Source organism: Bacillus rossius, chromosome 1 (assembly GCF_032445375.1).
Source record: "Bacillus rossius redtenbacheri isolate Brsri chromosome 1, Brsri_v3, whole genome shotgun sequence".
Taxonomy (NCBI): Eukaryota; Metazoa; Arthropoda; class Insecta; order Phasmatodea; family Bacillidae; genus Bacillus; species Bacillus rossius.
In genome coordinates this window covers 324,388,918-324,412,010 of record NC_086330.1, presented here as the reverse complement: position 1 = coordinate 324,412,010, position 23,093 = coordinate 324,388,918, and the positions used below count along the sequence as shown (strand labels likewise).

The 23,093-nt window shown below is 35.6% G+C and overlaps 1 protein-coding gene across 1 annotated transcript in view; it reads left to right on the top strand.

Moving 5' to 3' along the window:
* The window catches only part of LOC134528038 (dipeptidase 1-like), a 318,410-nt gene that overhangs the window by 255,439 nt on the left and 39,878 nt on the right, over positions 1 to 23,093 (top strand). Inside the window, exons 8-9 of the mRNA XM_063361232.1 lie at positions 12,543 to 12,618; positions 13,791 to 13,929. Of these exons, the coding sequence (XP_063217302.1) occupies positions 12,543 to 12,618; positions 13,791 to 13,929 (215 nt within the window). The remainder of the gene's footprint in view (positions 1 to 12,542; positions 12,619 to 13,790; positions 13,930 to 23,093) is intronic.

The window sequence follows — 23,093 nt, the reverse complement described above, 5'->3', positions numbered from 1 at the left end:
TAAAAGATTGATTTCATACCAAAACCTTTTAGAATGATATATTTGAAAGTGTACATTGGAAGGCCTTTTTAATTTTTAGAGCTGAATAAGTATATGATTTTAAAAATTCTGTTTCCAAAAATCTCGAGTATGTATTTTACCTTCAAGAAATTAGACTTACTTCCTCTTCATTTTATAAAGTAATCAATTAAAAATATTATTAAACACGCACATTTTTCATTTTACTATGTTTATGACATTCCTTATACTAACACTTGGAATTAGGCTACTATGATTAAAGCTATGCTTATAAAAATGTAATAATTTCACATTTTTAAGGATATTTGATACAATCGTTTTTTTATATTAAATAAAGAGACCGACATAAAAATTTTAATTTAACGTATAAATTGATTCTTAGTTTCCTTAGTATTACTTAAATAAAATCCTCAAATGTTTTACCCTTCTCATATTTTCCCACACGAATGCCAATGTAAAAATTCAGAACTAAGTAAATTTGGCAATATCCATTAACCAAACAAAAACTAAACTAACCACGTTTTTTTTTACTACATATGTGAATTCCAAAATAAATATAATAAAATTGTATTTATATTAAGTTTAATACTTATTTGATGGATAACATTTTTTTTTTAATTTTTAAATAATACTAACCCTTGTTAAAATTAAGAAGTGATAATTCAGAGAACATTGAATAAGAGAAGGCGTGTATATTTATTTCCAATATCTTAAATTAAGTTTCATTTATTGCCAATATATTATTTTTAAAATTTAAAACTCTATTTACAATATTTCACCTTTTAAAAATAGAACTTCAGCAAATTTGAAAAAAAAAATATTGGTTGATTTCGCATATTTATAAATGCTAACATATAATTTACAACTTCTTTGATTAGCTTCAGAGATACGACTTTTGTAATACAGAAATTTGACCACCTATTCACTCCTTTTGCGGTCGAATATGGAAAAAATGGTAATGGTTAAAAAATGTTATTATATCATAATTTTGAACGTTATTCTTGCTCAGTTTCTTACCTTCAACTTAATTTGCTTGAATATATGTTTATTACTGTAAAAACTAACGTGTCCACATCTCACTGTTTTTGGGGCCGAATATCGAAAAATTGTACAATTAATCTACGTAATTAATTATTTACGATGTTTATGCTAAGATTCTTACATTCAGCTTTATTTGCTATAGATATATGATTTTTTTATGATAAAAAATAACTTACTCATTTTCACGCCCTTAAATGAATAAATCCAAAAAACTTACAAAAAAATTAACTCTATTGGTTTAACTTTTAAAGTGGAACTATTTAAGTCTACATATTTTTGGCTTAGATTGTGCGTGCAATTTTCTTATCTCACGTTTAAGTGCTTTTGGACATATATTTAATTTCGATAAATTCACACAAATATTTTCCATATCATTAAAAAGCTTATTTTGATAATTGGTAAAAACCAACATTTACCAACTATTCACCGCTTTGTACTTGGGATTTAAAAAAAATTTGAACCAAAAATCACTATGTACTTACTTTGAAATGAAATTTCTGCTCAGTTTTGTTGCTCCCGCTCGAAGATAATTCAATTTTTTTTAATTTTCATAAAACACAAATTTACCCGCTTTATAGCCTTTTGGGGCAGAATTCTAGTATTTGAAAAAGTAAGTTTGCAGTTTTGGTTTGTTTACTATTTACTCTAAATTTCTTAAGATAAGCTTGATTAACTTCGGAGATTTTAAAAAAAACTGTATTTACTGTATTTACACTTTTTCACTCCCTTAGGGGTAGAATTCTGTAATCATAAATATCCTAGTGTTTTATTTAATAAAAGACCTTAACAACAAAAAACATTACAAACAGAGAAATAGTCAAAACATTTGAAATCTTATACATTTGACCGCAAAATAATATAAACATCCGTTTCCAATAGTCTGTTCATAAATTCATACAAAGTGAAGTATTTCATCCTAAACAATTGTATAATTAGTATAAACTGATATTTTTCATATAAACTGGTTAAAAATTTAGAAAATATAAATTTTTAACTTTTTAATTATTATTTTATTTAAAGAAAAAGTTCAGTTATGGTTGTATGTAATACAAAATAGCACTAAACACAAAATATAATTAGACTAACCAATGTAGGAAAATCATTTGAACTTTTTAAATTACTCGTAGCTCAAACATCTGACAGCTAGTCGTTAGCAATACGTCTTAAGGAAAATGATTTAGGTATCTCTATTAGTTTTTATTTATGTTAAAATATTTCTAGCCTGTCGTGCACTAGGTATTTACGGGGCACGGCCAGAACCGCTTCGTGCGTGGGGACGTGACGTGTTCCCCAGCCGCGCTGTTGCCGCGCTGCCCGGGGGAGCCGGAGTCGGGAGAAGTCGGGAGAAGTCGGCGGAAGTCGGGTGAAGGAGGGGAGTCACCGCGGGGACCTGGGCTCGCGGGCGACGTGGACTGATGGGGTGCTGGCGGAAAGGGAAGGGCCGGAGTGTCGCGAGGGACAGGAACACCTCAGGGTTGACATGATACGACGGCGGCCATGGTGAGGCTTAGAAGGGTGGGGGAGGGCGGTAGAAGAGGGAACAAGGCAGAGTGTTGCGTAGCCCCAGGCACCCTGTCGCGCCCACGCGGACAATTTACATCGCCGTTCTTTCCTCTCCTCCCAGTGCCCTTCGGGGAAGGGACGTACAAAAAAATAGAGCAGGACGTCCGAAACTGCGGGCAAGAAAGAGAAGGGATGACAATGGAAAGAAAAGGACCAAAAAGGGGCAGGGAATATAGACATCGCTGCTGGCGTAATGACGGCACGCATCAAGGGCGCAAGTCGGAATGCCTGACATTATATTGACATTTCGACGCGTAAGAAACAAATGATGTGTACCGAAAGAATGTTTACCATTAGAGAGTATAAGTCAAAATAAAAAAAGATAGGATCCAATTTAAAAAATAAAAACCTTAGAATAGAAAATACTAAGACGTTCAAAATATAGGAATAAACCTATCAGTTAAATGACATCGTAAATATGGTTTCACAAAACCAAAAAAAAAAAGTGTTTTATTAAAGGCTGTAAGTATCTGCAAGCAAGGACATAAGTTATTAATCGTTGACAGAAACTTAAAGGTGATGACAAGCCGCCATTAAAATTCAAATGGTTAGAATCTTCACCATTGCCAAGATTAGTGTGCCAAAAGATAGTTTCAGTCAACAAACGCTTTTGGAAAAATACGACCAATAAATCAATTTTTTTATACTTGAGATAACTTAATATATTATTGCTAACAAAACCTTGATTGACAGACATAATAACTGCTTCTGTTATGCTGAACGAATATACAGCTAACCTCTTACATTTTTGTAGCTGCAAAAATATCCGGACTCTAACAAAATTTTGAATTTGGAGAGCTATTTGTGATTTAGTTCCACAATACAAAAAAAGTGATTCTACAATACCATTTCTTTTTCTCAGTATATATTGAGCCTGGTTAACACTTTGACAGTTCTACTGTGATAGTGTTTGTTATCAGAGTGGAAAGAAGCTGATATGAATACAAAATCCGCACACAAATTCCAAATGAATTATTTACATTTAACGAGGTTTTTTAACGCTATGTCCTATTTTTTGTTGTAAAAATTGTTTAAATTAAGATTAGTGACGTAAAAATAATTTTTATAAGTCTAACATTAATCTAAGTTTATATATTTAAAGTGGAATTTGAATTTTAATATTTTTTTTTAATATTTCTAAAAATTGTTTGAACATATTTATGATTTATTTCCGACAACTTTTACGAGTGTTCTGTCCATTATATTTTCGGCTTTATATTGCGAGAGAATTCTTACAAGACTGAGACATCCATACCACGGTTTTAATTATGGGTGTTTTGTGACAGTGCCAGTAGCCATTACGTTTGCAACTTTACAGTGTTACTAACCCCGGATAATGAGTATTTAGCGGTGATTACAAAAAAGTTTGTGTAATTGACATTAAAAATTATTAATAATTTTAGGAAGTAAAACTTAAACGTAATATTCTTAACAATCAAAAATGCTTAACGGAATAAATATACAATTATTATCCTTTCCCCATTTCCAGGTGACAACTCATGTCAACGCAACTACGAACATAATGACTGAAATTTTAAACAGCATACAAATGAGAATTCAAACGTTATTATAAATACTCAGCCTTTTTGTGTATTTCTATATGCGTAGCTTCATTGTGGCATCGTAAAACCTTTGAATATATATACTGTATAGAAGTCGCGAGCGGATAGGATTTACTCTACGTTTTTCAGTAGCGTAAAATGAGCAGCTTGGGAACTTCACCGCTGCAGTGCGCTGCCGTAACGTCTTGTATCGTCTTAGGTTGTTATTTGCACGTTAGAGCGCAGCACTGTCGCCCGCTGTCATTCCCCCGCACGCCCCACACTAGCGTCAGCGACAAAACCGGTTTGTTCATTCCCCTGATCTACTCCTTTCCGGCTGCCTTACAAACATCTGCAGGTTTCTACCCCGCACGCTGTACGGAAATAACATACCATTATAAAGTATTTGAAAACACACCGACGGGACGGTCGCTCCACGCGCCAAGCTTTGACCATCGAGATCAAATTCTAGGGTGCTAGGGAACATTATGTAACGTCACAATTTGGTCACAATAGCGGAAGTCAGCAAGCTGACTGACTGTTTGTTTACATTTTTTCATTGTACATTTTTACTCTTTCTGCCCATGTAGCATATTTCGGAACTATTAAATATGCTAGCATACATGTGAAGTAGGAAGTGATTTTTTTTCCTTTAGTGTAAGGTGTATATGGCAGTTCGTGACAACAGTTAGGTATACAACCTTTGGCATGTGACGTCGGTTGTCGCTTCCCGTTTCGTGCTGGCCGAGAATATGACGTAGTTACTGACGTGATACGCCTGCGGCGAATTTGTGTTATTTAATTGTTATTTTATTTTCTCGCCTGATCCGGCGTAAACAATATAAATTAGCATGCTTGTCTATGGTATGATGGGAAACGTGTTTATTTATTTTTGGTATTTTGTTGATACATGAAAACGTTTGTGGGTGTTATTGACACAATAAATAGTGCATGGTAAATAAAATATCTACTAGTTGGGATTTTGTGGTGTCTATAGTAAAAACACACGGTGAATATCAAAACAAAATCGCCGCGAATCACGTGAACTCTTAAGTTTCGTACGGATTATTTTTTATGACACATGAATCTCCAAACATCTTACGTTATTATTTTCGTTGTTATAAACAAATGGGTCATCCCTATTACTATGTCCAACAATTACAGTAACAACTAATAATACTGCGAATGAGTGATTTAGCAGCTGTAATTTGTCATATTTGAAGTAAACCACTATCAGAAAAATTAAGATATTAAATGTCAACGCAAGCGTAGAACATATTGCAAACCACCACACACACGTACTACTTATACAAATATATTTAGTTGAAAAACAATGGTTCACTCATGTAGCGTCATCATACTTATTATTAGTGTTTAAGTTTTTTTCAGTTTACTATTTTCTTTCACATTTGTCTGTGATTTATCATGTGACTGATTTATTTGGGGGTCAGCTTCTGAAATATGTTCTTCATGGAGTGTCAAAGAACAAGGACTGGAAGCAGTCTCCTCTGTGTTGAAGCTTTGTTCAGTTAGTGGCGGGGATTTACATGGTGTGAACATTCGAGGAACGATAAAATAATTTAATGACTTCTTAAGTTCATTTTTGAATTGGTTCACTTCAAAATGATCAGCGCATATCACACGGTTTCTAAGTTTGTTGTCTGATAGTTCCAGAAGTTTGTCGTTACCACTTTTCAAAATCCATTCAAGACATCTTTAAAAAAAATGTCATTAGAACCTGTTTTTATCAATCAATATCAGTAACCACAGTGTACCTACTATGTCATTATTAAAATAACCTTATCAAGTAATACGTACATTAAAATATGCGTACATTGAAGTAAATTACTGCTAAAAATATTATTCTGCCTAACATTCAAGATTATATATTACTTATGCGTAGTGTATTACTAGGTTGTGATGAAATTCTTTCAGTAGGTTAGGAAAATAATCACATATTATTAAAACGAAAATTATTACACATTTACACGTTTGCAAGATTTTGGTGTTGAAAAACACATATATTGATGCGCCAAACGATATAAGGGGGGAAAAAACCTATTTGTGTTGATATTTGAACCACGCCATTGTTCTCATTTCATTTACACTGATAATGTAAATACTTTCAATTTATTATTGTTAATAATAAAAATCCTAAAATGAAACATTAGCACAATCATTTTCCATTTTTACTACGGTCCTAACGTAATTATCATGACTTACGTGTTTTTGTGTATTGGTAAATTTGAAGGTATGTCAATGTAATAGGAAAAACGCCGAACAATATTTTATATTTTCATGTTGGATAGGGCACACACTTAAGTGTTCATTAAATCTTTGTGTTTCTTACATGTGTACGGTTGAAGGTAGAATTTTATTGTTTCAACTTTATACCTAATCGTGAATTTCAGCGTCACAAATTATTTACTTTGCGTTATTTGACGTAAATTACATTGTAAAAAATTACATACACCATACGGCAGGGTCATCATGCGTAACTCATAACAGTTGTGTCTAGAGTCGTTTTGTTTTGTTTTGCAAGAATTTAATTTCCTCAACATAATAACACACTTCACGTGGAGGTGAACGAGAATAAAATATGTTAATAATTGTCTTGTGAAATCACAGAAAGTATTACTTTTCTCTAATAAATTATTGCTCGAGTAAATCATTTGTTCACATTATATTCCTATGAAGTTTAGTAAACCAAAATGTTTTAACGGTTTCAAAGGCTAAATTAATTGAGGGCTTTCTTTTTTCAAAGAGAAAAAAATGTTCTATTTACCAATTTAAGCAATTAACTTTAGCGTCAGCATGCAGGGATTGATATTTTCACCTATCATAATCTTGGCAGTGAATTATAAGCTAAAAGCAACCTCCATTGTTATTTTTCGGAATTTTAATGAACAGTTAAAGTTATTTATTACTAACTTTTCAAGCTAGTGTTTTACGCTAAGCATTGAAACTAATATGTAGATTTTTTTTTAAATCATGTGAAATTATTCCGAATGATAGGAAAGGAATATAGTAATCTACTTTCGAAAAAAAATAGTCTTAAAACTTTTAGGGCATTATTCTATTTAAAGTTAACAGTAACTGACCATATGGTAGGTATTGTTATTAGCTTATGAACGCATCGATTTAATAACCACCCTGTTGTTTGTCATATACACACAATATTTCGATGTGTAAGAAAGTTATGCAAAATACACACTACACCGGCAAAAATATCATGCATGAGACAAATAAGCGATCACCTCAGTTAGCTCTGTTAAAAGGACCGGGAAATGAAATGTGAATGAATAAAATATAAAATCAATGATAAAGGATAAAGTGTGAACCAGGCACTCATTATACTGACGACTACATATTTCAATAACGGACGTCATATCTATTAACTTTTAAGAATAATATAGGGCTACGAATCACAAACCCAGTTAATGAGGGGGAAAATATAAACTGTTCAACAACAATCACATCTCAGTGATAATTAGAGTTTAAAAACACTTACGACTCTTATTTTAAATTGAAACAATGTTTATGTAAACTTAACCTCAGAATTACAATTAATCCGCGGGTTATTTTCTCTGTTTGGTTACCATAAAGCTATGGATATAATAATAATAGCCAAACTTCCCCCCCCCCCCCTTCATTTTTTTCCTTTCCTACTTGATGATGAAACTAAAACCAAAGAAATTTTTGCATATGCTTAGACTTTAACCTCACGGAAGCACGTGTGTCGTAGTAAAAACAAACCATTTTAATCATTGAGCGAACCTATTTTACTTTCATAATCACAACCTCTTGGTCCTTGAACTACACATCTGAAATAGCCTATTAATTAAAAAAATTACCGTCCTTGTCTTTCATTGGGAAACTGAACATAGATATACCTGTGGTACTGTTTCTCGTATTAAAACAACCAGTGTAATCACATTTCTTGCCCATTCTGAAATTGGCCATCGTTCCTCGAAAACTAAGAACGGAAACCAAAATCTGAGGAAGGAACTGTGAAATTCTCGCCCGGGCGAAACATTCACTGCAGCTCAAGGTCGTTCAACGGGAGTTTGTGCGTCACAAAACTGTAGTGATGAGAGGCATGGTAGAGGGTGGGTGGAGGACAACGCGTGTTTGTTGGCGAGTGGGGAAGGGGTGTTCGAAGAGTTCGACACTTGTCCGCTAGGGACCACCACAAGTCGATGCCCTAGAGATGGTGGCGATTGCGGCGGTGAATTAACCAACTACCTCAAACCGTATTAGAAATTTTAACCTGGGCTGGCGACTTCTATACAGTATATATATTCAAAGGTAAAACTCACACTGCAAAAAAAATTTGTGTATATTGCGCAATTTTTTATTGCTGAGAATGTTCCACTAACGTCACTAAATCATTAACGCAAGGGGTAAGGACAACTTCTACCCCTCCAGACTCGAACAATTAGTCACCAAAAGTGAACAGTTATACCGGCAAACCTGGCGAACCCGCTCACCAGCTGCCTCTGCCAGCAAAGACCTGCTGGCGTGCAACAGCGACGCTATACGGAATGAGATGGCGCAGTGTAATACACTCGACCCTTGACCCGTACTCTGAGTGACATGGGTTAGAATACGTGTAATCACCTGCTAATAGAACGCTTTACAAACCGCCTCGCTGACAAGGCGTGTCCCAGAGACCCTAATTTTCAAAGATACGCCTAGTCTATACTAACGGCTTGTTCTTTCTTTGGGCTGGGGCCTCAATACTGAGCTTTGATGTGTAACAACCTAGCTCTCGGTATACGACTTTTGGTACAAGTAATTCCATGAATGGAACGGAAGTCGCACGGAACGGAAATGTGTAACCACGGAGCGGCCATCTTTGGCGGACGGCGCGAACTAAAGTTAACAAAGCCAAAGAGATACTATTAAGTATTAACTGTTTAATGAATTTAAGAAGATGGGCAATATTTTAATAAAATTCCTTATTTACAATCACGTCCAAAGCTCCATGTTTGGGACACCAAGGGTAATAGTTGAGTAATTGTTAAGCCGAGACGATACAGATTTTTTTTTTTAAGTTCCTAATTTGTATTCTGGAACGGTGTGTATTTCTGTGTCGTTTCAAAGACGTCTCTTGTTCGAAGAATGGTGAATCTGCGTTGTCTCGATTGAGGGGGGGGGGGGGGGGGGGGAATTGAAGCTTCTGGAAGCTCGCGGAGCCACCGGGAGGAGATCGAGTGTTTTGCGCGCTGGAGGGGGCGCTGTCGGCGACAGCGCAGCGAGAGAAAGCGCTTCAAAGAAAGCGCGGCTGTTGGCCGAGAGGCGAGGGAACACTTCCCGCGCCGAGCCACAGGCAACAAGACAACGGAACCTGCAACAAGCACACTTCTGTGCTGGCGAAGCTCGCGTCGAGACGAAGGATCCAGTCCTGTTTCGGGAACTGACTGCAACAACAACAAAAAAAACCGCTGTCTTAGTGATCGAAGTAGGGCTTCATCAGACTGATGAGACAACGGAACCTGCAACGTGAAACCAATGTCTTTGCGACCAATAAATAATACATATCAAAACAAAATTTTCTTCAATCTGCATCATTTTAACTTAATATTAAAAATATTATGTTCTCTTAGCTAAAAAAAAAGGTTAATTTGCTTTATATGGTTTAGTAAAGATGTAATATTTCTTTGAAATAACGATTATTCACCTTGAAATAAAAACATTTCTTCCCTGTAATAGAAGCTATATTTGGCAATTATAATGTTTTTGCTTTTAATTCCTAGAAGAAGACTTTAAAAATCATGCTTTACTTTTAAGCACATAAATATTCAGTTGAAACTATTTTTACAGCAACATAAATGCTATTACAATAAATTTTTTTTTACTTTTATCGCATAATATTTGTTAGGAAAAGTAAGCTGTTTTAAAGTGTCATAGAGTAAACTTTAAAATGTTATGGCTTTCATTTCTCAACATTGGCTCAGCAATGCTTCCTTTAAATCTGTTTTTATTCTATGATAAGAATAATCAATGTACACAAAAAAATTTGCGTTTGTGTACATTTAAATTATACAGATCTGTGTTATTAATTTAGTGCATTGCAAAGTTAAATTGATTTTGTGAACCTTCAGCCAAATTATAACAAAAAAACTAACACAGGCTCTAGTATATATAGTTTTTCCTCAACGTGTAGTCTAAGAGGGTGATAGTTTGAAGGGATTTGTAAGAATTCTTATCAGTAGGTATCAATGAAATTTGGTTGCTTCATAGGCTGAATTTGTATTACAGTAGAGAAATGCTTTTTTTTACTCCAAGATTTAATAACTGCGAATCAATTTTGGTGTAAAATATTGACTAGACATTACGTTTCAACAGAACAAACCACTGCCATTTTTAAAGTGATATCTTTTTTTAAAGTATTTGACCATACAATTATTTTATGTGCCGGTAAATCTGAAGTAAAAAAAAATAATTCAAAATATATTCAAAATGTTTTCCATTAAAATTAACAATATACTGTAAGAGTCAAAACAATATTTCGTTGTGAAAACATTTAATTTAGCTGAAATTTATTTGTGTCATCATGAGTTAGACCTATCTATCCAATTCGATGATTCTAATGAATACATAAAATTAATTTGATGTAAAACTAATTGAATTGATATATCTGCAGTTCTTTTAAATTTATTGTTTGAGGAAATGTAAACAGATAGTTTTATTTAGCAATAGTAAAAGTAATTTTAAGTACTTACAGAAAATAAATAAGACATTTTCAGTCTATCAATGAACTTTGATGATTTATTACAAAATTTAGATATTGAGTAGTGATTTTTAAATTGCTTTTGTAGTTTTTTTACTCCTTTTGAAGTGGAAAAAGGTAAAAGGTAAAATTTTATTTTTTAAAGGTTTATTTATTTATTATCATATTTACAATTTCTAAAATAAAACAATATCTGGAATACCAAGCGTTCCTTGCAATGTTAAAATTAAATAATATTTCCACATAAATTGTAAATATTATAATTTCAAATTAAAACTTGTTTAACGATATTTACCTGGAATAATTTAGTCATCAAATAAAACAACTCAATTTAGATAAACTTTAAAAATGTTGAAACTATAAGTTTTTATTTACTGGTAAGGACACTTAGCTCCTAATTAAATAAACAGGTTCATTTAACCATACCTACTATATTGGCTAACAAAATTACACCAATATCGTTTCATACAACCAGAAGTAATGCGTATTGTGCAAAGGTTTTTTTTTTTGTTTTAACTTCGTATAGCTTCACATGCAGCAGAATCTACACCTGATTGTATTGTAAAGAAGCCTAACTGGTGTTGTGTATAAAAATGGCTGCGCATTTTACTTTAATATGTGCATAGGTGGTTCAAGTTAATATGTATTGATCCTAATATTTGATGAATTACCAAAAACTCTGACACAACTAACTTATATTTATAAAAATAAGCCTAAATACCAATTTCCATATTTCTAAATTAAAAAATGACAAACGCGCATAAAATCTTTTATTCCATATTGAACTCCCTCAGGGGATGAATTTTCAAAAATCCTTTCTCACTGCTCACCTACGTTATATAAGTAAATACTATGCAAAAATGTAATGCGTCTAGGCCCACCGGTTTAAGGGCGTATGTCCCGTTCCAGGTCATGATTTTAGATTTATATTAATCACTGATCAACTTTTAGACACTTTCAATCGTTTAACTTTCATGAAATGAAAAATATATATAGTTGCATACTTTTCGCATAATTAGCTGCCAAAGTTACATTTTTAACCTTTTTGGGTTGTACAAATAAGGAGAATTTAATTTATTGCAGAACTGAAACTTTTTAGGATTAACTGCTATGCCACTGGCTACTTAAAGAAATGGTTTGCATTTCTTTCAGAAAATATTAATTAATTTTACCTGACATTTCAAAATTCTCAAAATTTGTATGATCTTGACAGCCAAGAAACATGAAATGAGTTTTTGTGATAGAAATGCAAACCATTTCTTGAAGTAGCCAGTGGCATTGCAGTTAATCCTAAAAAGTTTCAGTTCTGCAATAAATTATATTCTCGTTATTTGTACAACCCAAAAAGGTTAAAAATGTAACTTTGGCAGCTAATTATGCAAAAAGTATGCAACTATATATATTTTTCATTTCGTGAAAGTTAAACGATTGAAAATGTCTAAAAGTTGATCAGTGATTAATATAAATCTAAAATCATGACCTGGAACGGGTCATACACCCTTAATCTGTGCGTTGTCTGTCATTCAGAAAGGATTAAGAATTTTACTAAGTAGATATAATCTTTACACTGATGGAATGTCGTGTAAAATTTGTCATAACATTTTGCAAACCGCTGTGCTTACATTGGCATTGTTATGTTGCAGGTCACGTGACCTACATTAGGGATGTGGCGGGCGAGGACCACGTCGGAATAGGTGCCGGATACGATGGCATAAACAGGTGAGTTGTAGCATGAGTAGTGGTGATACATGCTGGCCCAAACACCTTATTCAAGTATTCTGTAGTCTAAAGGCTCCTTGAAAAGTTCACTTTTAACTATGTCAGCCATATTTGTTGACTTTCCCAAAAGTTACAAGCGTCTCTAGAGAATTGCCAATGAAGGCTTTGGTGAGAAGACGGATCGCTCGTGTCTTTTCATGCATTCTTGTACCTTTCGGATTAGCAATACTTTCTTAATTATTTAATTTTTAGGATCATTCCTTGCTAGAAACCTTTAAGCTATTAACATACATATAGCCCTATCCTTTATCCAACGTTGCTAAACAATTGCTTACCAAAGTGACTTCGCCAGTTGTTTCTAACACCCTAATCCATGCACACGCCAGAAAAAGTGGGAACCAATTAAGCAGTATCCTGTCTTCCTAATAGGGCCATCATAAGATATATTCGATTGCTTTGTTTTCATAAGAAATAATTTTCTATTCCACATGGTGTCACAGCTGAATTACCCTTCACTCTTGCTTTTAACCATGCTGTGACTTTAATGAAGTAACCTTCTAGCTCATTATCGCCAAATCACAACACCCAAAACATTGTAGAGAGAGTGCTGGAACACACTTGATAATAATTGTTAGAAATTAATAATTAAAATTTTTGTCGTAAAACAATCACTTAAAAATAAAAAAGGTACCTCTAGAACTGTTTTCACAATGCAAACACTGCAAAACTTTGGGTGTATAGCAGAAATGGCTTCGATCATCAGTTGGACAAAAATAACTATTTCAAGCGCTATCCCTGCATGCATGGCAAACAGTGATTCTACCTTTTTCCTTCAACGACCCGGCTACATCCTCTCCCAGTGGCGGTTGGTCTGTGTGGCCTCGGGAAGCCTACAACTCACGTAGTTTCGGTTCCCTGCAAGAATTTCCGAAGATTTCCGAAGTTTTGCGTTTTGGTTTTAACGCCACTTCAGCCGCTAAATCAGAAGTTTCCAATGAAAACAAGCATGTTGTGACTGACCTAACCTAACCTAACCCTTCGATTTTTTTAATTTCAATTTTTGAGAGAAATCGAAGTTGCACGAACGTGGTAGGGAACCGAAACTACGTGAGTTGTAGGCTTCTCGTGTGGCCTCACGCGCGTAGCGGCTCACGTTGGCGACTACTGCGCAGGACGCCGCAGGGGCTGGAGGACGTGTCGCGCTACCCGCACCTCCTGGCGGAGCTGGCGAGAACCAGGGGCTGGACCATGCCGCAGCTCGAGAAGCTGGCCGGCAGGAACCTGCTGCGGGTGCTCGGGAAGGCCGAGAAGGTGAGTTACTAGCGTGTGTGTGCCGTAACCATGGCACGTGCGCAGTTACTACGGCACGTGAGCCGTAACTATGGTTAGTGCGCCGTAACTGTGGTGCATATGCTGTAACTATAGTACGTGAGTTGCAGATATAGTGGCTGCAACGTATTTGAATATTTTTTTCGTTTCTACGATGAGACAAATAAGGCGGCAAATTAGTCTGATACCAGCAATGTTTCATTGAATATGTTTTTTTTTTTTTTTTTTTTACGAGACGATGTATTAAAAATAAATATAATCGATAGAACCAAAAAAATTTGAGCTAGTCTTTTAGTATTCACTTGTTATTTGTAAACATCTAAACACGGTAACGTGCAGATTCATGAGTTCTCATGTTGCAAATAAACTTACATAGTCCATTGAAATGTTACAATTTAAGGACCGAATATTGCATTTTTTAGAGGACGCAATTTTATTTTTGGGACATGTTTGGGTGGTCAATAGAAGCTTAACCTCAAGTTTGTGGGGTCGCCACCCTTGTCCCCCGGCCGCCATCTTGTAAAAGGGATGCAAACACCTTTTTCGCGATATCTCGGAAACTATGCGTCCTACAAAAACATTTTAAAGACATAATTTGTAGAAAATTGCGTTTCCTAAAAATATGATTATATAACGTTTTGCCCTAAATTAAAATTAAAGACGTTATAAGCAAAAAAGTAAGAACATTTCCACAAAAATTTTCTTTTTTGCTCTATAACTTTTTTTTCATACATTTTACAAAAAAATTCCTCAGACCAATCTTGTAGATCGTCTTTTGAGAAAAAATTTTCTTTACATTTTTTTATTTCATTCATTTAAAACGCTGTTACAGCGCTCCAAAGTTGATCGGGTTAGTCAATACTCATGAGAATCCGGTCAAAACGAAATGTTTAACTTAGTTTTAGTCTGAGGTAATTAATTTTGTAAAATGTATGAAAAAAAAGTTATAGAGCAAAAAATAAAATTTTATGGAATTTTTCTTACTTTTTTGCTTATAACTTCTTTAATTTTAAATTTAGGGCAAAACTTTATATAAACATATTTGTAGGAAACGCAATTTTCTACAAAGTATGTTTTTAAAAGGTTTTGGTAGGACGCATAGTTTCCGAGATATCGCGAAAAAGGTGTTTGCACCCCTTTTACAAGATGGCGGCCGGGGGACAAGGGTGGCGACCCCACAAACTTGAGGTTAAGCTTCTATTGACCCCCCAAACATGTCCCAAAAATAAAATTGCGTCCTCTAAAAAATGCAAAGCTCATGTAACATTTTAATGGACTAACAATACATAACTCGGATACGAATTTTAACATATGTTTCTTTAAAAATAATGCCGAACGTGATAAATATACGAAAAGTATATATTTTAGGGAAAGATTATTATAATTTTTTCCCTTTTCATAACCTAACTATAATTATGTTTAACAAGAATGTAAAAAAACTAATCGAACCTAAATCACCCAACCCAGGATAGGGTAAGCTCATTTTTATTTAATTCCTACAGTTTTTTTCATAGTCAGTTCTTTTCATGCGCTTCAGGTAGTTTCGCAACAGTTATGATGCATTTCATGTGCTAGTATATGCAGGGTGTCTTAAAAGAACAAAAAGTAAGGTTGTGCACTTGATGCACTTCGGGTAATTTCGGAACAGTTATAATACAGTACATGCCTAAGTTCAAGGATAGACCTATTCTTAATAATAATTATAAATTAAATTATATTAAAAAAATTTTATTCCATTTTTTATCATAAGTTATGATACATGGTATAGATTAAGGTGTGTATGTTAAAGGTATACCTTACGAAGTGATAATAAATTTACTAAAGTTTTATTTCCAAAACATTAAAAGTTTTTATTGCATATGTTATTTTATATCGTGAATTTAAAGGGAATAGGTACAGGATGTACTTATGTCATAAGATTATAAATATATATTTATGTTAAATACTTTTAAAACATATTTATATCATATTTTTTTATTCGGACGTGTTACACGTCAGTAATAACAGAGAAAACAGTAAACCTAAACTCTGCTATCATTTTGTCACACTCCACTCTCTCTTGATTACTTGTGTAATTAGTGGATATTTTAGTTTGAAAAGGCAAAATAATGATTAGTCTAGATATAAGTACCTTTATGTTTATTTAACTTTTGATTACTTTCACATAGAATAACAAACTATATAAATTGATTGACAAATATATATTAAATTACATTAACATGGATTTAAAATTACATTATCAAAAGAATAGGCCGGCCATAATTAGAAAATTGTTATTAATCATTGTATATAATTAAAATATAAACATAAACACTACACAGGTTAATAATAAACAATCCCATTAAAGTCCCGAAAGAAAAATTTCTGGTGTCCCGATCTTTTCAACGTCGTGATTTAATGTTTATATGGAAGACGTAAAAAAGCTGGAAGACAGGAGGTTTGACGTTCGCTGGCCGAAGTTGAGCTGCTAACGAGTCGTCAGGGTGCCTTAGTCGTCCTGATTGCTGGAGGAAGGGCTTAAGGGTGGTGTTCTTGGGTCCGCATCCGGCCCTAGGACCCTGTCTGTGAACAGTTTCGAATCAAACATGATCAGAACATGATCACAGATAGTTAGCAAAATAGGCATAAAATGCTTATTAACAAAAATCATTGTGGTCGGGGAATAAAGTTTGTCAAAAACTCACCAAACAGGGAGATGGCTTCTAGCGTCAGCCAGGGTGCGCAATGGCTCGTCGACGATTTTCTGCCTCTTCAATAGATTCATTAGCAAGTAGCGATGCCAAATATTGTGCGTGTTGTAGCCGTCTCAGTTGTGACTGCTCCGTCGTTTCAGCAGCACGTTGAGATGCCAAATATTCGGCGTGCTGCAGTCGCCTAATTTCTGACTGCTCCGGCGTTTCAGCAGCACATTGAGATGCCAAATATTCGGCGTGCTGTAGTCGCCGTTATTGGGTTTGCTCCGGAGTTTCAGCAGCACGTTGAGTTGCCAAATACTCGGCGTGCTGTATTCGCCTCATTTCTGACTGCTCCGGCGTTTCAGATAATCTAGAAGTAGCCTGTCGCTCCACTTGCTCAATTCTTCTTAGCTCCACTTGAGGAGCCGTCTCTCAAACTCTAGCTACTTTCATAGCCCGAGCTTTATTACTCCTCTGCGAAAGATTAGATTTGCGTTTTCGGGGCATTTCAAAAGACTACGACAACTAAAACAAAACAGCAAACCAATAAATCAAAATCAAATCCGTATTTATTGATAGAGACTTTTAAAGATAAAGGAGCCGAGCGAAGGTTATTTCGAAAAACTACCAAATAATAAAAAATCGCACAAATTATAACTAACCTAAAAACGATGTACTTAAACCTGTAGGCACAGAAAATTTAACTAACCTTAAAATAATTTAATTACAAAAGCACACAACTAAACTAAACAACAAATTTATAATTTACTGTATGTATCTGATAAATAACCTCTTTTTTGAAGTCATTTAAAAACAAAACAGCAAACCAATCATTCAAAAACAGGTCCGTATTTATTTTATTTATAATTCAAAACAAACGACAATTGCTTGGAAGATTACATTCTTTGCAAGATAAACTTAATAGCGTGATTCAGAAAACTTATTGCTCGCCGTAACGCGCCATCTAGTGGCAGAGCGTTAGAACCAAATTATTACCTTATAACCAGAAGGAACAAACGTTATCGGAATCCTGTAAAAAGTGTCTATTTTAAGTCGGGGGATTTTCATTTTTTTGTTTTTATTTTAAATTTTTTTGAGAGTTTTTATCGTTACTGTGTAAATTAATCAAGTCTTCTTGAGAAAAATGCGCTAAAAATCTATTTCACGAACTTTTACAAAACCCTTTAAAAAAACACGGTTCCTGTATGCTATCCCATAGGAACCGTGCATTTTTCCGGGTTAAAAATTAGCCTATGTCATTTTCTGACCCTAAACTACCACTACCTATGCAAAAAATCATTTATAATATTAGTGGGATAAATTGTGTCATGCGTGCGCATTTATACAACAAAAACAAACGAAGTGTCGCTATATAATATGAAATAAACACATATTTTGAAACGATTCTTGCTCCAACTATTGCATAATATGTAGTTATACCATCTCAGAAACCTTCAAGGGCATGCGCATAACAACTCACCAAAATTTCATCGCAATCGGATTAATGGTATAGGAACGCATACGGCTCAAATAAACGAAAATTAAAGACATGAAAAACGCATCAAACGATGGTGGGTTTAAAATTCAAGGCAACTATATCAATTGACGAAGTTAAGAACAAAACTGTTATAGCGCCTTTATTTTGCTAGCCGCTGCGAACTCCAATAAGCGGGCAGGTCTCACCAAGGAGAAAAATATTAATTTGCCAGACCTTAATATGTGTATGATCGTGTGTCAGACATAGAGAAATGACACTCACTCACTGTTTGTATGTCTATGACCTATTACTTTTTCTGTTATAAAACGTAATTATCACTTTTTCACTCCCTTAGGGATGGAATTGCATATTAATATGTGGTCTATATGTTAATCCACGTTATGAGCTCGCTGTAGGCCAAATTTCATTCAGATCCGTTCAGCCGTTCTGGCGTGATTTAGTAACAAACATCCATCCAAACTTTCACATTTATAATATTTGTGGGATTTTTAAGACTACTGTATTCCATCATGTTATAGTGACTATGCTTTAGTTTGGACTTTTATCAAAGTTATGCTCCATCTAGTGTGGTTGGTACCTTGGATGGTGAACACGATTTTTTTCAAAAACTATATTATAGGGCTATATACAATTAATCATGTGAGTCCGCCTTCTTTTCTAGGTTTCTGAGACTTCCGCACAGACGCAACGCCGTTGTTAGAGTCAGCCACACGCACTAGCAGCCAGCAGTCTGAGGGACCGCACCCTTCGTAGTATGAATCTCCCTGGTTTAAATCCTACGAAAGTATTCCAGTTCGTTACACTTCTGTTGTTAAAGCTCCCTTGGAAAATAAGCTCCACACCTGCGCAACTGCTTTCAACTCCCCATACACCGTTAACATATCGGCCATATCCGCGCATGTAAAGTCGGTCATGCTTTTTTAGCTGTTTCAGTTTTCAAATTTGAAATCGCAGCAACGTGCTCACTAACAGTCAAAACTGCGCCAATTGCCCACAGCCAAACGTGGAAACGCACCACAACCAAAAACATCCCTTTTACTGTACACCAGACTGCTGGTTGCTGGTGTGCATGGATAGCTCTAAACGTCTGCGCCCAGTTCGTCGCCTGTGAACTCGTGTCCTCTCAGCCGATGAGTGGTATCATTATGAGCGCGAAATTCAAATCTTCGCCATACTTTTGTGCCTGTATCTTTGCAAGTTAGCGTTTCCTTACATTTGTCCCTTTACAAAAATAGCTCGTGTTTGGCAGCTCATGTTCCCTATTACATTTATTTCCAGAAATTTCCTAACACAACTTAATATTGTGTTACATTTTTAACAGCTACAAATGTATATAAGTCAATATTAATAGATAGAAGGCTTTCTTGGCCAAAGATTTTTTTCGTGGGAATTATGGTGTTTCCCCGACGTTTCGGCATGCTTTGTTGCATTCATCTTCAAGGGCGTTTGTTAACTGAAGGGCAGGTCCTCTAGCACAGTATTTATATAGGGTCATTCACAGCTGAGTGTGATTGGTTCTTTTGGGCGACTGTGATTGGACGATGGTCTGTACAATCATGATGAGCATATTTAGTAGTTCCAGCAGTCTTGACTGTGGCTAAGTCTTGGATGGTGACTCACCATGAAACTACAGTGAAACGGCTTAAAGTCCCGTAAAGGCGAGTCAACATTGGAAAGTCTACACACAAGTTTAGCGTCTCTCTATGTGCAGGCGATGCTGCAGATTATTTTAAGTTTAAGTCACCCTTGGTGCTTCCTGCGATTCTGTACCCCGAACAAGCAAAATATTTCATACCTGAAAGGCACCCCTTTTTTCTGTATTTCAACTCTGCAGCGATAGTCATTCAAATATCCACGATTTTTAGATTGCAGTAGGGGTATTGTACGAAAATGGCTTTTGTGTAGGCTACTCGGTTTTAGCTCACTTTTTTTTTTAGTCGTGAACAAAAATGTGAATTTGAGAATGTCTGGATCGAGGCTTGTTTATTCATTCTGAATGCGAACTCGGGGCCTTTATTTTTTTCCTCTACTCACGTGTATAGAAAAACTCGGGCTTCGATCAGCAGCACATGCGAACAAAAGTCAGATCTGAAAAAAAGAAGACTGGATGAAAGCATTCCGTATTGATTTTGCGGACAACTCGGCTGGTCTGAAGAGCTCTCCGGTTGGCGCTGTACTGCGTCGGTGATGCTGGCTGTGCGGGCTTTTCAACCGCGGAAACCTATGCTGTCCAGTAAATGGAATTTCCGTTTTTATAATCAACTCAGCTAAACAAGAAATTAACGTTTTAGTTATAATTTGCAGCAGTCTGACAAAAATTGTTTTTTTTTTTTTTACTTTTCATTAACTTTTAAATAAATACTTTGTTTTTTTTATCTTTGAAAATATATTTATTTAATTTTAGCAAAGAACAACATCCCATTAGGGCTAGACCGTTTTAAAAATGAGCTTCCAAGAGCCATAGGGAAATAGATACGGCAATAAAACTCAACTTGGTGATGTCTGAGGAGCTACAACGAAAGGCTGAGGCAATCCATCCCAGCATCACTGCCACCTACTCCCCCTTAACCTAATTAAGGTAATGTATGGTTGACTTGATGTATCTCCCATCCCAAAGTTTCAAAAGGCGCTTAACCAAGTCTGCCACATCTAAGGGAGCCCTCAGACATCAGAAGTGTACCCAACCTCCCCATGCTGTCCAGGCTAGTACCGGAGCTGTTTCGCCTCTCACAGCATCCGCCCATTATCGGAGTAAGGACTCACCGGAGCATGCTTTAAGGCCCGGTCCGCAACTGGAAATGTAGACGGATCTCACGGAACAATGGCACGCAGACGAGGAACGTACTCGTACCGATTAGCTCGGCCATGCTAAGCTCTTCAGTTTACGTTGCTAGGTGCGCCCAATAGAAGGCGAGTACTTAACTGCGGTGATAGCCATATTTGTTTATGTTCTAAGTACGTTAAAAATTGTTATAAGTACAAGAGTATCTAGTGTTCTCTTATCACTTGGTAGTTTATTTTTACTATGCATACGTAAATTCTGCCCGTGCTATGATCTCGAAGCATAATTTTTTTAATCGAATTAATATTTCATAACCTCTAATATGCAAATACGTTGGTTGCCATTTTGTTACTTTTCCGTCCATTTTGGAAGCAGCAGACGCGATGGTGAAATGTTTCGGGGGAGACGCCTCCGTTTACGTGATTCGTCTCCGTTCCCGTGCCATTGTGGAACGGGCCAAAGCGACGGTCGCGTGTACGTACGTACGTACGTACGTACGAAGACCTTGCAGATGCTGCAGATGTTTGCAGAAGTGGCGAGGAAGCGCCCCGCGTTCCCCGAGGAAACCCACGAGCGCCGCCGTAATGCCTTCTCAGAAGCGACGCAATCAGCGCGCGGCGATGGCTTCGCCGGAAGCAGCTCCGCGCTCGGGCGAACTTCCCCCCCGGGGAGGGGAGTCGTCGAGTAAATGAAGTTTTCTCAGTCCCTTGCGTCGCCGCCCGGGGATTTTTATTTCTGCAGGTTTCCCGTCTGCCAGCCGCCGCCGCAGGGAGCGCAGAACCGCGCCATGGTGCCGACTGTCGGCGCAACATTTGTAAACTTGGCAGTTGGATGGTCGTGTAACGAATATTCGCATAATTCTTAACGTTCGCATTCGCGAAGTTCATGGGGATATTTTGCGAGTATGAGTACCAGAAAAAAAATAACATTTTTTTAAAATGTGAAAATAATATTAAGTAATACAAATAATTATGAATTTTTCAGCATTTTTATTACAAAACATGTTTTTCCTTACTTATTTTTGTAAAAAAAATGTGTGTGCGTAGAGTCCACGCCCAACAGAAGTCAAAATTCTTACTTATTATATTATTAGGTATAGGAAACATAATTATCTTTGGCTGACGTACAAATAAAAAAATATATGCAAGTATGAGAGCGATACAATACGTTATTGCGCAAGTATGCAAGTGTTCAAGTGTGCAAGTATGCTAGTGTGTAAGTATGCTAAGTCATTTCTACCTCTCACCTGCCGTTAACTCCTCTCCCGGTTCCCCCACCACGTACCTAACTATTCCCCTCATGCGATCGGAGTTTTCGTAACGCTCGAAAACTGTAGCCCCCTCAGCAAACCCAGTTCAAACACTTAAGTTGTTTTTCACTTATGTAACTTTGAAATTAATTTTTTATCAGCCTTTACTTTAACGTTAGTTAATAGATAACAAAGCTTTAGACATAGACAAAAAAATTATTTTCCTAAACTTTTATCACTTTTTACTTACACATTATTTTTAATTTTAGCGTTTTAGATTAATTTCTTTTAAGAAATTATAATTGTTAATTAAAAACTTTTTTCTTAAATTTGATGGCAATAATTTAACATTATTTTACTTTTAATGTGACAAATAATGAAATGAAAAAAGTTATTTAAAGGATAAAAGTTTTTTTCCCTCCTTATAATTAAATTTTACACAACACGTGATGACAACTTAATATTCGCATTCACATTCGCATTCCCAAAGCGTAAAAACGGACATTCGTTACATCACTAAAGTTGTATTCACGCTGGTATCCGGTGCGAAGTGGTTCCAGGTTCAAGTCCCTGGTTAGGCATAGGTGTTGCTTTGCTTCGTCTCAAATAGGTCACATGCATGTCACAAGTTAAAGAATTTTTACTAATTTGATTAAATCGTCTGAAAATAGCATTTGTTCGTTGGAAACTGGCTCGTTGATAATTACAAGTGAGGAATACATTAATTTTAAAAAATATCTGTTAAAAAATGTTTGCTCGTATTCGAAAAATTGTACACTCATTCAAGATTGCTCAAGTTCCAGTACCTGCCTATCTATAATAGGTTTCTGTTTTTCACTCATCATCAAAATTACTTTAGGCAAATTTTAGGATGATTTCATAGTACCAGTATAAGTACCAGCATCCCCGGTCAAGGTCATTTGTGTTACCTTCTCTATGATC